The following is a 15,745-nucleotide window of genomic DNA, read 5'->3' on the forward strand; positions in this document are numbered from 1 at the left end:
CAATATGAACAGCAAACATACGTCTGCATATTCTAATAAAAGGGAGAACTATTTTACATAAACAAGCAATGCTTCCTCCGTTAGCTTGCACACATTTTACCCCTTGGATGGGTGCCTGGGTGTAATGGCCATGCTTTCACAACATTATGATACAATTAGATGAAGCTAAAGCCTTCTTTCAGCCACCCTCTGATTAATTTGTGCCAATTTAGCGGTGAAAATGCTTTTGGGATTTATTTTGGATTCAAGAGGTGCACATTGCAGACGTAGGTGTTTGTAAAACATGCAAAACAGCAGGAAGAGGGGAACTAAAATGTGAATTAAAGCTAATATTCACTTTGAGTATAATTGCTCTTCATCTCTAAGTATGGCTCAGTATTGATCAAGAAATGTTAAATATTGATATAAACCTAAAAAGTGAGCAGTGATGCATAAAACAAAAGGAGTGTTTGCCTCACATAACAGCATCTCAAGAAGAAGGCTGTGCAAATGTTGCAAAATCTTTAAAATAATGAATGTTTCATCTATTTTTATTGGTTTCAACATGAGCTACAATGCTGCAAGTTTGAGGACTATTCTACTAAACAAGACTGTAAAATAGTAAAGTGAATCTGTATCTATTCTGTATTTCTGTCATCTGAAAGGAGTTGTAACTATTGGTCTTAGCAGAAGAGTTTTTAAATGCAGAATGAGTTACATTCAAAATTTTGATTTAGAACTAAAAAGATCCTTTATGTCTGCTAAAAAAAACCAAAATGTAATCAGTTATATAGCTTTTCAGTTTAAATGGTTGGGAGAAATACGCTTGTTGTTATTCATTGCCCTTTGTTGGGACACTATCCTGGACAGCCTTTTGATGATTATGCAACAAAAGAGTAAAGAAATCAGTTTGAAAGTTTTGGTTTTGGCACTCTCTTTTGTGGCACTTCAACCTTAAAACCCACTCAATTCATGGGTGCTGTGATTCAACTACAGTATGCCCCAAAAACTCAAGGATTCACATGTGCAGTGATCCAACTGCACCATGCCCTTAAACGTCCCAGATCCAGCTGTACTATGATCCGTGTGTGCCATGATTTAACTGCACTGTGCCCTAAAACCTCCAGGAATCATGTGTGTGTGGTTTTAATGTCTGTGGTTTTCCATCTTCACCATATGACCTGTGTGCCCCATAATCTACCTGCACCATGCACTAAAACCCATAGGATCCGTGTGTGCTGTGATCCATTTGTGCCATTATCTGTCTGCACTGTGCTTTTGAACCCCCAGGCTCTGTTTCTGCCAGGATCTGTGTCATGTTTAGGGCTGGGCAAGTAATCAAAAATTATATTAAATCGCAATATGGCCTGCTGTAATTTTCAAATCACAGAAGGTGCAATATTTCTTCAACCTGAAATTTATGTTAAAATACCAGTTTAAACATTTTTTGCAGGAGCAGCAGAGGTGTTAAACATTAAAAAAATTCTGCAATCATTCAAGTGCCTTTTTTTCGAATAGCCGAAGGAAATCCTACTTTATTCATTTTTATGCTTTTTTCTTATCAAATATGATAATGACAATACAACAATTCATATCCAGTTAGCAATACAAGTCAAAATCATCACAATTAGGTGTTTTCTGAAAATTGTTCAGCCCTTGTTTAGTCCAATATTGTGTTGGTTGTAGAATAGAATGTTTTAATTGCTTGTATTTGTTGGAAAATACATAAGATGAGGAACTTAAGGAATAATCGCATTTCAAATCGCCATAGTAATTGTTCAGCCCTAGTCACGATCCATCTGCCCTCAAAGCCCCCAGGATCCCTGTGTACTGAAATCCTTGTGTGCTGTGATCTGTGTCTTCCATGATCCATCAGTTCTGTGCCCCTAAACCCCCAGGATCCGTGTGCACCATGAAAATGTGCACTGTGCCCTAAAACTTTAAGGATCATCTTGGCCCATGATCCATCTGCACTGGGCCCTTAAACCTCCAGGCCCGTGTCTGCCAGGAACACTGTTGAGATCAATCTGCATGGCGTCCTAAAACCCCCAGGATCCCTGTGCACTATGATCCTTGTGTGCTGTGATCCATCTGCACTGTCCCCTAAATTCCCCAGGATCAGTGTTTACCGCAAATTAACTAACTCCATCCCCTTAAATCTGCAGGATCCATGTATGCCGTGATCTTCCTGCACTGTGATCCATCTGCATTGTTCCCTAAATTCACAGGATCGGGATCTGCCATGATCGATCTACACCATGCATGTGTGTCGTGATCCATCAGTGCCATGGTTTTGCACCGTCTGGCAGCAACCACCCTTGCCAACTCGGTCTGTTTCTGAAGCAGAGAGCAGCGCAGCAGGAAGAAGCTGGATCACAACTACGTCAGTTAAGATGAGTATAAGGAAAACAACAGACAGACTTCACAGACAGATTTCACTTTACAGACTTCCTGTCTGAGGTTGATTCCTTGCTTAGCTGCTTCCCATTGACGAACACCGACAGTATCGAGGGTGGATGTAAGAGGATTGGTGCTTCTTGCACATGCCTGGCATGGATCAAAATGCATATTGTAGAAGCATGAGCACTGATTAGAGAGGGAAGTCTCAGCTCTGAAGTTTAAATCAGGAATGGAGAGCTGCAAAGGTGGATCCCTTGGAAATTGCAGGTTCAGGGGTTGTGAGTAGGGCTGAACAATTTGGGACAACAATCTAATTGTGATATTTTCCCCCAGTATTGCAACTGCAATTTGATATGCAATTATTTCTTTAGTTCCTTATATTATGTTTTATTCTAACAAACACAAGCAATTATCATTCTGTACTATAACCAACACAATATTAGCTAAAACTAGAGCTGAACAACTGCAAAAAATATCTAATTGTGTTGATTTTGACTTGTATTGCAAATGTGATATGAATTGATGGATTGAAGGGAGCTATAATTTTTATGTAAATCTCATATTTAATAAGAAAAATAAACAGAAAAGTGGGATTTTTGCAGACTATTCTAAAAAATATTGCCCGATGATTGCATGATATGTAATGCAAAACATCTCTGCTGCAAAAAAAAAGGTTTTAAACTACTATTTAACAGAAATTTCAGGTCAAAGAAATATTGCACCTTCTGTGATTTGAAAATTGCAGCAGGCCATATTGCGATTTAATCTAATTTTCAATTAATTGCCCAGCCCTAGTTGTGAGCCAAGATGGTACTAACATCTCATACACCCAGATGTCTGCTGAATGCAAGCATTCATCCAGGAAATGACTGAGTAAAAATGTGCCAAAACTGCAGACTGTGGCTGCTGTTATGTTGAGTCAACTTCTACAGTGAGATAGTTCTTATCGCCCAACCTTATTTGTGAATATTCAAATTAACACTAGCCCATTTAGGTGGTCTGTACCCATGCGTTCAGAAGCACTGGCTTGGGTTACTTAACCACTTTCAAACCCAACTGTGATGAAATCAACCCCGATGTCATGATGCCCTCATTTTGACAAAATTTTGTCCTGTTTTACCCGAGCTGTCTGGATGTCTTGACCTCTAAATCGTCATGAAATCCTTCTAGGTAAAAGGATGAAGGACTGGGGTGATGGATTTGTCCAGGCTTGTTTATTAAATGCAGCAGCAGCAGCGTTTGACAGAGTACACCCGTCACGAGTCTGCACAAACAAAGAAAGAAACAAACAGCAACAGAAAGAGCTGCCGTGTGAGCCTGAAAGTCAAAGCTGCTGGAGCACAGCACAGTGACTGCAGTACATCACCTTCACTCAGCACAATGCAGTGCAAGTCATCATGCTCTCCCAGAGGAGAGGGTGACATATGAGAAAGAGCGGTACATTTATAGGTCGACACCGCCATCTAGTGGGGATAGCTGGCAATGCATGTAGTGTGGTGCACTGCTCCTCAAAGTGGGGATTTATGATGACACTGTCTACCAATGTCAGGACAGCGGACGGCCTTTAAATTCAGCTCTCTAATTGAGTTCAGCTTATTAAGGAGGGGGCGATTAGTCCATGACGTAGAACTCATCTCTGCTGTAATTACCTAACAATTACAGAGCTGCTGCTGCTGACAGCGACCCTGCAGCTGGCTGCTGCTGCTGCTGGTGGTGGGGGGTTGAAAAATAGTCTAGTAGCCCTTTTTTTGTCCAGTTACAAACCCAAACAGAGGAGGATGAGTGGCAGAAAGGAGAGAGAGGTCACAGCTAAGGGAGGAAAAAAACGACTGAATATGAAGTTTTTAATTTCCAAAGTTTGGCTCAAAAACAAACTCTCCAGGGAAATTATGAAAACAATATGCTGCCCGCTGTGACCAGATGAGTTTAGTTTCATTATGCCAATCGAGAGAGGCCATGTGGTACTTTTAATGTATGAACGGGATGCTACGCTGAGAATTAATTAAAGTGATGCTTCTGCATGTCCTGCTGCACCCACCGCTCCCATGACCTGGAAACAATGAGCTTTGCTCAAGACATGTCAAACCCAACATGCAATATTCAAGAACAAAAACCAGTCCAGTTGCATAAAAAGGAGGAGAAGAGGGGATGCTCATGCCCCTGTAATTGTTATTTCTCTGCCTGTCGATCTTCTTTCTAATGACACAGAAAAACAGAATGTCCTGGAGCGAATTCACGGCCAGCTGGGATTTCTCCCTCCAATCCACGAACACTGAAACCTCCCATTAATGAGCGGTTTATGACAGCGCTGCAGAAGGAGGCCGGCTCAGTTTACAATGATGTTTGAAGGTGGTTTACATAATGAGGATGCCAGTTTATTGTCTGACAAAGCTATGTGAACCCTTTTAAGGACATATCAGAGAAATTTAAATGGGATAATAGCAAAAAAAAAAAAAAAAAAACAGAGCACTAAAGGCATCTATATTCAACCAATAAATACAGTGTCTTTAAAAAGTATCCATCCTCCTGAATGTTTAACCCTTAAATTGATTTTATAAATCAATCATGTTCAACATAATTTGGCATTTTTGACCAAAAAAATCTCTTTATTGTCAAATTGAAAACGAAAATCTACAAAGTAATGCCAATTAAATAAAAACGTCATGTAAAACAAGCAATTGCATAAGTATTCACACCCTTCAAGTAAGTATTTAGCAGATGCACCTTTCACAGCACTGAGTCTGTGTGAAAAGGATTTGCACATCTGGACCCTGCAACTCCTCTTTTCTAAAACTGCTCCAGCTCTGTCAGGCTGCACGGGAATCAAGCATAAACAAAACTTTTCAAGTAGTTCTCTTGCAGACAGGTTAAGATTGTCCTCCAGGGTTTTTCTGTACTTTGCAGCATTCATTTTACCCTTTACTTTTACTTTTGACTGATGAAGAATCCAGCTAACAGTTGTTGTCTGCAGAGGCTCTCTTATCTCAGCTGCTGAACTCCTTCAGAGTAGTCATAGGTGTGTTAGTGGCCTCTCTCACCTGTCTTCTTCTTGCATGCTCACTCAGTTTGTGAGGATGTCCTGATCTAGGCAGATTTACACACGTGCCGTAGTCTTTCCATTTCTTGATGATGCATTTAACTGAACTCTGGGGGATGTTCAGTTGCTTTAGCCATCCCCCGACTTATTCTATTCAATTACCCTTTCTCTGAGTTGCTTGGAGTGTTCTTTTGTCTTCATGGTGTAATGGTTGCCAGGAATAATGATAAACCAGTGACTGGACCTTCCAGGTACAGGTGTCTTTAGACCAGTGCATGTGGCTCTTGAGCTCTTGTGTGAGGATTTGTGGCTCTTTTATGTCTTAATTTAAAATATTTTTCCCTCAGAAAACCTAAAAACGATAAACTTTGACTTCAGAAACCACCCATTGCAAGTCACATTAATCAGTTTGTTTCCCACACTTCTACAATTGGCTTTAATTGTCAACTTTTATTTTTGTTGTCTGTATATTTCCATTGCCCTTATTTGCATTTTTTTTCCAATTCTTCATTTTTTTTGCCACTTTAAATCCCCTTTCGCTGCTTTAAGCCCACTTTTGCCACATCTTTTTGCCACTTTTTGCCTATTTTTACCACTTCTATCCCGCTTTTTGCTATTTGCAATTTTTTTCCCTTTTAACCATTTTCTTGCAACTTTTCATCCATTTAAGATGAATTTTGCCATTAAATGCCACTCTTTTCAGCATTTTTGCTATTCTTTACTGCTTTTGCCCATTTTTACTATCTTCTTGCCTGTTTAAGTCACTTTCACACTAATTTTTGCTATGTTTTTGCTGTTTTTTGACTGTTTTGCTACCTGTTACTTATTTTTTGGTAACTTCTCAGCTATTTTTGCCACCAGCACTTTTTTCTGCCCATTTTATAATTTTCACCCAGTTTTTGCCATTTTATGCCCACTTTGCCCCTTTTTGCCTATTTTTGCTTCTTTTTGACCTTTTTGCCACCTTTAACTTAATTTTATTTCCACTTTTACGCATTTTTGCCACTTTTCACCACTTACGTTGTGACTCTTGCAAAGGCATTTTTCAACAATTTGGCTCTTTATGTTGAGCAAGGTCGAGTAACGGTGCTTTGGACTATTATTCCTTGAGGCACATTCACTGCACTCAGGTGATCCCCATTTCACTAACTGTGAGACTACTAGCACCAATCTGTTGAATTAGGTCAGTCATTTTAAAGGGGCTGAATATTTACCCTATTTTCCATCCCATATACTCATTTTCTATCAAAATTACTGAGCGATACAAAAATGCATCTTGATAATCTGAGTCAGGTAGTGTTTTCAGCCTCTTAGTCTTCTAAAGTTTTAATCCATCATCCAAATGTTTTTACTCATGGCTCCAAAAAAAAACAGATGGCTACCAGAAATTCCAAACTCAGTGCTTTAAAACAACACCGCACAGCCAAATGGTAGCATCTCTGTGGGATATACACTTCATTCCTACAATCTTCAGTAAAGACACTCATGAAGAAGCTGCCTTTCTAGTTATGCCAAACAAATTTAGGGTCAAGTGTCTTGATTAAAGTTTCCTTCCTAGTTTAAGGAGACTGCAAAGACAATAAACATTAGAGGCTTTAGATCAAACGTCCCCAAAGGCGCCTGTGTGAATCCTGCTGATCAGTTTAGTGCTTACAATATTAAACTTTGATCACTCTGTGTTTACCGTCGCCTAGAAATCCTCCAGGAGTGGGGTGTGAACTGCTGCTCCAGGGGATGCTCGTTTTGGGATTGTTTTTCTGTTTGTTTTAGTATTCGGGAGTATGGAGCAACGAGGCCCCTGGGGAGCAGTCAAGATGCTTTAACGCTCTGGAAATCAGAGAGATAACTGAACACACAGGCTAACAGCGTTTCTGGTGATAAAAGAAACTTTCAACTGTTGAAACTCATTGCAATGTCTACTGGATATCTGGGAAAAGTTTGCATTGCAAAGATAACGCATTCACAAGCAAGAGGTGACCACGAGGCTCAGTGACCTTGTCTGTGACCTCAAAAATTTAGTCAGCTCATCCTGGAGTCAGAGCGGACAATTCTACATGGTTTAAAGAAAATCCTTCAACCTGCAGAGGCAACACAGAAAGTCCAAGATTCTCAGCTTCATTTTTCACAGAGATAAATAAGTCACATATGAAAATATTAACATGCAGAACCACTACGCTGCAGAGAGCACATTATTCATAGTTTTAGGTATCAAAAGGAGAAGTGGAACTGTGACATTTGGCCTTCTGTTGCTCCTGCAGAGTCTCTCTGTGTCCGACAACAACACTCTGCAGTTGTACTGAGCAGCTCCCAGGTGTGAGTCTGAGTTATTGTCTGAATGCAGAGCAGCTTGGTGCGGACAAAAAAAATGAAATCTGATGCATGCTTAGCAGACAAACACAGACTGAGTCTGGGAAAGCAGACTGCCAGAGCTGCTGTTGTTGTTCTGTGGCCATGTGTGAGTGTTTCTGTGTTACTGACCTAGACTGTAGGCCAGGAAGTCGGAGGAGAAGCATTTGGCGCCGTGGCTCATGGATGTGTCGTTGTGCGTGTTTCCCCCGAACACCAGCATCATCCCGCTCACGATCTCCGCGGTGTGGAGGTACCGGAAGAAGCCGCTGTCTCTTAAAATGGTCCTGCAGAGACAAAAAGTGATGATTTGACTTTTACTTTGAGCGTTGTAGGAGAAAAAATGACTCATCATTTGTGTTTGCAACCCCTTATTCTACTAAAATAGGTCTAAATTTACAGTAAATTAAGTAAATCTTATAAACAAAACAGCACTTTCAAAGGCTGTTTTAACTGTTGAGCTCTTGCATGAAATACTAACTTTATTTTTGCTGCAGTTTATTATGACTTGGGGACACTGTTGATGGGTTTGTTAAAAAAGTTATCTTTTATATTGTTTTATCATCTGTGTGCATGCATTTTTTTTCCTCATCTACATGAATCAGTGTACGTAAGTCCCTGTAGGTAATCGGTGGATTGATTTCTAGTATCAGCAGGTAAAAGTCTAAGTCAGTGTAACTCAACCCTACTCAACCAAAGAGCCAAGTTGTTGAAAAATAGCTTTGCAAGAGCCACAATCTAAGTGGTGAAAGGAGGTAAAAATGGGTAAAAGTGGCAATAAAAATAAGTTAAAGGTGGGAAAAATGGGGGAAAAGGGGCAAAGTAGTTATACAGTGGCAAAAAAGGGCCGAAAGTGGCAAAAATGGGTGAGAAGTGACCCAAAAAGAGTTAAAGGTGGCAAAAATTGATTAAAAAAACTGCCAAACCATGGCTAATATGACTGAAAAGTGCCTAAAACAGGCAAAAAGCAGCACAAAAGAGGGAAAATAGGCAAAAATAGGGGAAAAAGTTGGTATTTAAAAGCAAAAGGCAGCTTAAACGCGTAAAAAGTAGCAAAAAAAGAAAAAAAATGCAAAACGCAGGATAAAAAGGGGTAAAAGCTGGTGAAAAATGGGATAAAAGTCATAAAAAGAAGCGAAAAAAATGTGTGGGAAATACGGCATTTAAAGGCAAAAGGCAGCTTAAATGGATGAAAAGTGGCAAAAAATAGCAATGAAAGGGGAAAAAATGCAAAAAGCAGGATAAAAGAGGAAAAAACTGGTGAAAAAGGTCAAAAATGGGCAAAAAATGGCAAAAATGGGCTTGGAGCAGTACAAATGGATTAGAAGTGGCAAAAATGGAAAAAAGAGGCAAAAATTGCAAATAAGGGCAATGGAAATACACAGACAAAAACTACTGGTTGACAATTAAAGCCAAATGTATGACTGTGGGAAACGAACTAATTTATATGACTTGCGATGATTAATTTCTGAGGTCAAAGTTTCCCTTTTTTATGGTTTTCATATTCAGAGACACCAATCATCATAAAAGAGCCACATGTGGCTCAAGAGCCACACGTTGAGCATCTCTGGTCTAAGTAGTCGCCTCTACATCAACCCCAAGATGGCATTGCTGCAAAGGGAAACCCCATCTCCCAGTACAAGAATATTCCACTCAAGTACTGTTGCTTTGATTGTTATTTACTTAAACAAAAGTTAAACTACTAGTACAAAAATCTTTAGGTCAAAGGAAAAAATAATCACTTTATTTACTGAGTGGTAAATTTTGATAAAATCACAGATTGTGAAAATCCGGGCTTTGACAGATACAGATATAGCTGTTTAAGGTAACATTTTAGCCAACTGCTTATGTTTACTTTCATTACTTCTTATGGTGTAAAGCCCATAACACATCCACACTAAGATGTTTTGATTGACGTTCTTCTGTTCTGTGTTTGTAGTGTCTTTTTATGTTTAATGTTTCGTGTCTGCAACTCTGTTAATTGTGCTGCTGTCTGTCTCAGCCAGGAGACACTTGTAAATAAGATTCTTAATCTCAATGAGGTTTTCCTGGTTAAATAAATTTAAATAATCATTTCTCTTAAAGAAAGAAAGGGACTCTGCAGATCAAAAGGAGTTATGTAATTCAGTTATAATTAAGGGCAATGCAACAGCAATACGAGGTTATTATGGAGAATCAATCTCTAGACTAGTGCTGCTGATCATCATGTGGTAGTGTAGGCAAACAGATGACCAGTTTCATGTGGTTTAGGGAGAGCTTGGACCTCCTCTCTTTGCGATTAGGTCTTCTTGATCTGTTTTAATCAGTAGCAGATGCTATTTTAAATGTAGCATAGTATAATACATATCCCGGCAGGCCTGGATTTGGTCATTGGGAGGCTCCTGGACTATAAGGCTTGGAGGCCCCCCAATGACCAACCCATCACACTCCACCCATCCCCTCCACTACACATATGTTGTACTGTTACAGATCACTGTATGAATTGCAGCCTGTGGAAATACCTGTAGTTTATACAGGAATTACACACAAAGGTTCAGGTTGTGATCAGAGACTGCAGCTGTTGATCACGACCTTAAAGACAACACCTGTACCTGATCTGTCGTACAGGATTTACTCATGTTTGCAGTGATACTTTCCTTGGCTAGCAGTAACCATCAGTAGCCATCATCTGTGGTAAATAATGCACACACTGCTAGCAGGAATGGAGTGGAAAAGAAGTACCCACTTCTTAATAGGTTAGCCCTGGCTACACTCCTTTATCTGCCACATCCTACCTAACAAAGAGTGGCTAAGCCCATTTTTGACACTTTTATCCTGCTTTTTTGCCTGTTTTTGCCTTTTTTTTTTTATCAGTTCTTGCCTATTTAAGCTGCCTTTTGCAATTAAATGCCACTTCATGCCCTTTTTTCCACCTTTTTTTCTGATTTTTGCCCAGTGTAGTCACTTTTCACTCATCTTTGCCACGTTTTTGCCACTTTGGGACCATTTTTGCCATTGTTATCTCATTTTTTGGTCACTTCGCTCCAATTTTTGCCACTTTCTGTCCATTTATGCCACTTTTTCTTCCCATTTTTGCCACGTTTTCTCTCGGTGTTTGTCACTATTTGATCATTTTTCTACCTTTAACCTATCTTGATTGCCACTTTTCACCACTAATACCGCTTTCCCTCTAAAATTAGCATGTAAAAGCGGGTTTTTAAATGTGAGTAAACCCGCTAACAAATGGTAAGTGATTCCTTTCCCATTGCCAGCAGACCTGGGTCTGATCGCCAGCAGATGGTCATGGCAGAGGTCATAACAGTGATGACATCATCATCAGCACGCCGAAACACCGCAAGGTCAACAATGGAAAGGAGCATGGAAGCCATGGACGTACTTTGTACTTTTGTCCCTCTTTCAAAATATACAAACTCAGAGCAGACTGAACGACATTCGAGCGCTGATGACAGGAAGGCGGATGGAATTTCAAAGTCCAAAAAACAACAGTGCTCGTCCCTCAGCTGCCGGCGTCTTTTTGTCGTCCCAAGTTACGGGAGCGATATTATGATGTAGGCACGTTACGCCAAAGTCATCCCACGTTCACCTGGGTGTGACGTACCCACTGGAGCCGATCAGAGGCATGCCGATAAAAACCCGTGTCCATTGCAGGGTCAGTCGACGTCGGTCTGAATGCCGATTAGAGCCTTTCCCACTGCCGACAGGAGCAGATTGTTTGCGTGTTTAAACGGGTTTTTAGGCCAGTGGGACAGAGGTATTACATTGTGGCTCTTGCAAATGCATTTTTCAACAATTTGGCTCTTTGGTTAAGCAGGGTTGAGTAACACTGGACTAAGCGAATCAGTCAACAGACTGAAATCCGCATAAAATAGAGTAAAATACAATACTGCTTTTCCCTTAGAAATGTCCAGATGGTATAGTACAGTGCTGAAAAATATTGCAAGTAAATTTAATTTAACCATAGTAAAAATGTTGCTCACAAATGGGGAAATTGTGTTTCAAAAATACATTAAAATGCATAGATATTTGTAAAAAAAGACTCAACATATGTTGCTTGTCTCAAGCTTGTTAAAGGGGGCCCTGTGTAAATTCCTTCTATGGGCCCAAAATCCCTAGCTACATCCCTGACAGCAGCACAAGAATATGTAATTATTTCCATGCCTGTTTCTAAACATCCATAACACCAATGTATAGAAGAGGTAGAATCTGTAGCTTTGTATTACATAATTGTCTCCTATTTTTGATAGACTGTATTGTGTTTATTTTTCTTCCTAAGGTTCAATTATCACAGTCAGGATTGTTATTAATGTTGGTCTTAATTTACCCCAAGGCTTCTTACTGATTAATTCCTTTGTTGATGTAGAGAAATTTAATTTCTGTAAATAAATCCTGTTGTGTTGTATCTTGATTTATTAGTCTCTGTGTGAGTTTGGGAAACAACATTACCATTTCCTCTTGTCCACGTCGAACTTGTACAGGTCTCCAGCCAGGCCATACTTGTTGGCGCTGAAGGCCTTGTAGCCTCCGTGGATGTAGATGGCTCTGGTGCCGGGGTCGAACACGCTACTGTGGCCGTAGCCGCCCTGGACTAGTGCACCCTCCGTGCTCACCAGGCTCCATGAGTTTTTAACTGCAGGGTCACAGAAATACTAGTCAGTAACAGAAAAAAGCTAGCTGATACGTTCTGATTAAACTGAAAAGACAATAAGAAGGTAAAGGAAACTACAGTCTCAGGGTGTTTTAATGGAGGGTTTGGCCCCTGTAGGGATGTTGGCAGTAATTACATCTGGTCTGAGTTTACACTGCATTTTATAGGTGAGAGATCTTCACATTATTGCTCCTAAAAGTATCATCAAATTTTATTTGAGATCATCAGAAAATGAAATAACCAAAATCATTCTTAATTGTGAGCAAACAGGAGTTACACTCTTGTCCATTGGCTGCAGCTGCAGGTTAATTCATCCCATTTCCTCACACAGATTGGCTTTTAGAAGACAATAAGGCCTCCAAATTAAGTCTGGCTCCCCGCCAACGAGGTGGGTGGATTTAATGAACACACCATGGAGTCCAAAACTCGTTAGCTTCATCTTGGTGGCCGGTGTTAATTTTCTGTTGTTATAAACTGATATATTTAGGCTCCAACACCCAGGCGAAGTTATTATGCAGAGCAAGGGAACAGCTACAGGATTATTAGACACATGGCGAATATGAAGACTAAACTTGTCGCTCTGCAACACCACATGGACCTCCAGCTTCTGGCTCATCAAAAATAGCTCCATAAACTCACCAATGTTGTACTCCTGCACCAGGCTGATGTAGCCATACAGAGGACAGTGTCCAAACAGGACCAACATGACGGGACTGTCCCCCTCCTGGAGGGGAGGAACAATGTGGGCTGAATGACCCACCACGGCATACTGGTCCTTGGATCGGGGGCTCAGGAGGACCCACGTCTGGTTCTGGATGTGGAAAACCCAAAGCTGGCTGGACACGTTCCCTGTGGAGTCAATCTTTCCTCCGTACATGTAAATCTTCCCCTGAAATAAGATCATGCCAACCGTTATCTCACCTTTAAAAAAGGTTGAGAGCAGGGTTAATATAATCATTGACTGCACTGTGGAGTCAGAAAAATTTCAATGCAAAAATACGATTCAACTTTGAGTAATAAATCCAGATAAAGATAGGTAAATAGCATATGAGAGGGTAATTCAGAACTGTTTGACATTTTATTCCCTGGTAAGACTGAGCAAGTCTGCCACCATTTTACTTAGGTGATCTTGGGCCATCGTGTTAAGAGAAGATCGAAAAGAAACAGGATTACAGTTTTTAAAAATCTAAGAAAAACACCTGACACATCATTAACCTTCATCTGCCTTTCAGTTTTGAATAATAACAGCAGTTAATTTTACTCCCCGGACCTTTTTCATTCCAGTGAAAAGATTTCCCCACTGAACAACCTGAAGAGGAGTCTGTCTGGAGGTCAGACTGAATAAAGTCTCCTGATATTATTGCCTCTCTATTTCTATGATAGCACACCAAAGTAAAGATTGGATAAACTTTACTCCTGCACATTACACCATAGCAGCAAAGCAACAGAGAGTTTTGATAAAGTAGGCAGTTTTTTCCCTTTTTTGAGCTTCAGATGATGGAACAGCCTTTTCTTCTGATTATATGTTCAATGCATGTACACGCATGCCATAATCAGACCCCTTAATTTAGCATTCAGTGCATTTGGAATGGCTAGACCTAAGAAACTTGCAGAAAGTGTCTCTAATGGACAAAATGCATGGGAGTTCATTTCAAGGAAGGACTGATATGAATATATCAGCTCTGGAATTATAAACCACTGAGGCTGTGTGTGCTTCAAACGGCGCATTAACTGCTGCTGAAAGACCTCCATCAGCTCTATCTGTCGTGCATTGACACCGATCTGATTTCAGATTTGTCTTGCCAGCCTGTGCTGACTTCAGGGGCGCATTCAGACACTCTGATGCAATTTGTGCATCACAAACACTCTGCGGCTCCTTCTGCACTCTCAAACCACAGAGCGGACACACTGCGTCTTCCTCTGAATCCTCCTCACTCTAATTTATTATTCCATCAGCGGATCCTAACGGTCTTTCTGGCTGAGGAGAAACTGCTTAACTATTTCCCTGCAGCAAATCAAAAAGCCAGAGATTTTATATATATTAGCTGCAGGAAAAAAAACAGACACTGTTGAAAACATAAATAAAGGGCAAAAGATTGATAATATTCCTGCTTTGCCTCCATTTAATTTAGTTGTCATCTGTTTCTTGTCCACTTTAGAGGCCCTGTGCAAATCCTGTAGTGCTGACAGAAGACACAGATGCATTTAAAGTGGACTTTGATTGTGATAGAAAGTCATGATGTGGACTCTTCATTAAGGCTGTGCATCACCTGGCAGAAATACTCCTTGGTTAATCTAATTATGAATATTTTCATTAATAGAGGATCAACATGCTGATAAAATTGGGCTGTAGCTTCAGTTAATGGAGCTCTACAGCTTAAATACAAACCAGCACCATGGACAGACTGCATCTCATCAGAGCAGCATTTTGGGGCTTTTTGATCTAGACAGTTAAGGTAAAGTTCTATGCAGACTGTGTCAGCTTAAATGTGCAAATCAACTGGGACAGTGCATGCAGCACTGGCATGTGGATGTTAACCTGTACTGAAGTCTGCTGGTGCTGAGCTGCTAACATACGCTTTACTCAAACAATCTGGCCTGCAGAGGAATGCACATTGCAAAGAGCCGCACATTTCAGCAGCAATCAAAACAGCTGTCACTGCTCTAATTGAAGCATGTAAAGAACAATATGAACGCCAACTCTGAAATAGAAAGCAACATTAGTAGAGGATTCAGGGCTACAGCAGAGCTGTTTGCACACAGCACATTAAATGTGGTTCAGTCAATGCTTACTGGACTTGAATTGACAGGATTCAGTCCCAGAATCTTGTCCTGCTGTCTGATCCAGAAACTCATAACTAAACTGTGGAAAAAGGCTTTTAAATTTGCTGCTAAAGGAACTGCATAAAGACCAGAAGCTTAATGATCTGCTCTCTTTGGACAAGAGGAAGTTAAATGACTTGAAGGCAGACACAGATGCTGTGTCTGATTAACTCACAAATGCACTTGATTTGGGCAAATATTTGCTGTTTAAAGTTGTTATCTTGTTTCTCTTAATGAATTTGGATCATGCATATAGTATAATGACTTTGTCACCAAGACTGATCCCACCAGGGGTGAAACTTAACCATCAGAGGGGGGTTATCAGAAGCAAATTGCACCCTGTGAATCGCTTGTAGGTCAACATGGCTTGCTTGGAGGCAGGGCTTGCTCGCTTGGGCCTTGCTCCAGGGTCTGATCATTCCCGGTGTTTTTTGGCACAGCCAAACTGGTGATGGAAATCAGCTCGGCTTAATTTTGCTCAGTGGCCAAATGTCATAGTGGAAAAACTCCAAAGG

The 15,745-nt window shown here is 40.4% G+C and overlaps 1 protein-coding gene across 2 annotated transcripts in view; it reads right to left on the bottom strand.

Annotated features, from left to right (window-relative positions):
- The window catches only part of atrn (attractin), a 270,882-nt gene that overhangs the window by 192,674 nt on the left and 62,463 nt on the right, over window positions 1–15,745 (bottom strand). For both annotated transcript variants that reach the window (XM_041812094.1, XM_041812095.1), the window contains exons 8-10: window positions 13,047–13,296; window positions 12,206–12,389; window positions 7,895–8,049 (exon numbers count right to left, since the gene is read on the bottom strand). In XM_041812094.1, the coding sequence (XP_041668028.1) occupies window positions 7,895–8,049; window positions 12,206–12,389; window positions 13,047–13,296 (589 nt within the window). The remainder of the gene's footprint in view (window positions 1–7,894; window positions 8,050–12,205; window positions 12,390–13,046; window positions 13,297–15,745) is intronic.

The sequence above is a fragment of the Cheilinus undulatus genome, linkage group 18, assembly GCF_018320785.1.
Source record: "Cheilinus undulatus linkage group 18, ASM1832078v1, whole genome shotgun sequence".
Classification (NCBI taxonomy): domain Eukaryota; kingdom Metazoa; phylum Chordata; class Actinopteri; order Labriformes; family Labridae; genus Cheilinus; species Cheilinus undulatus.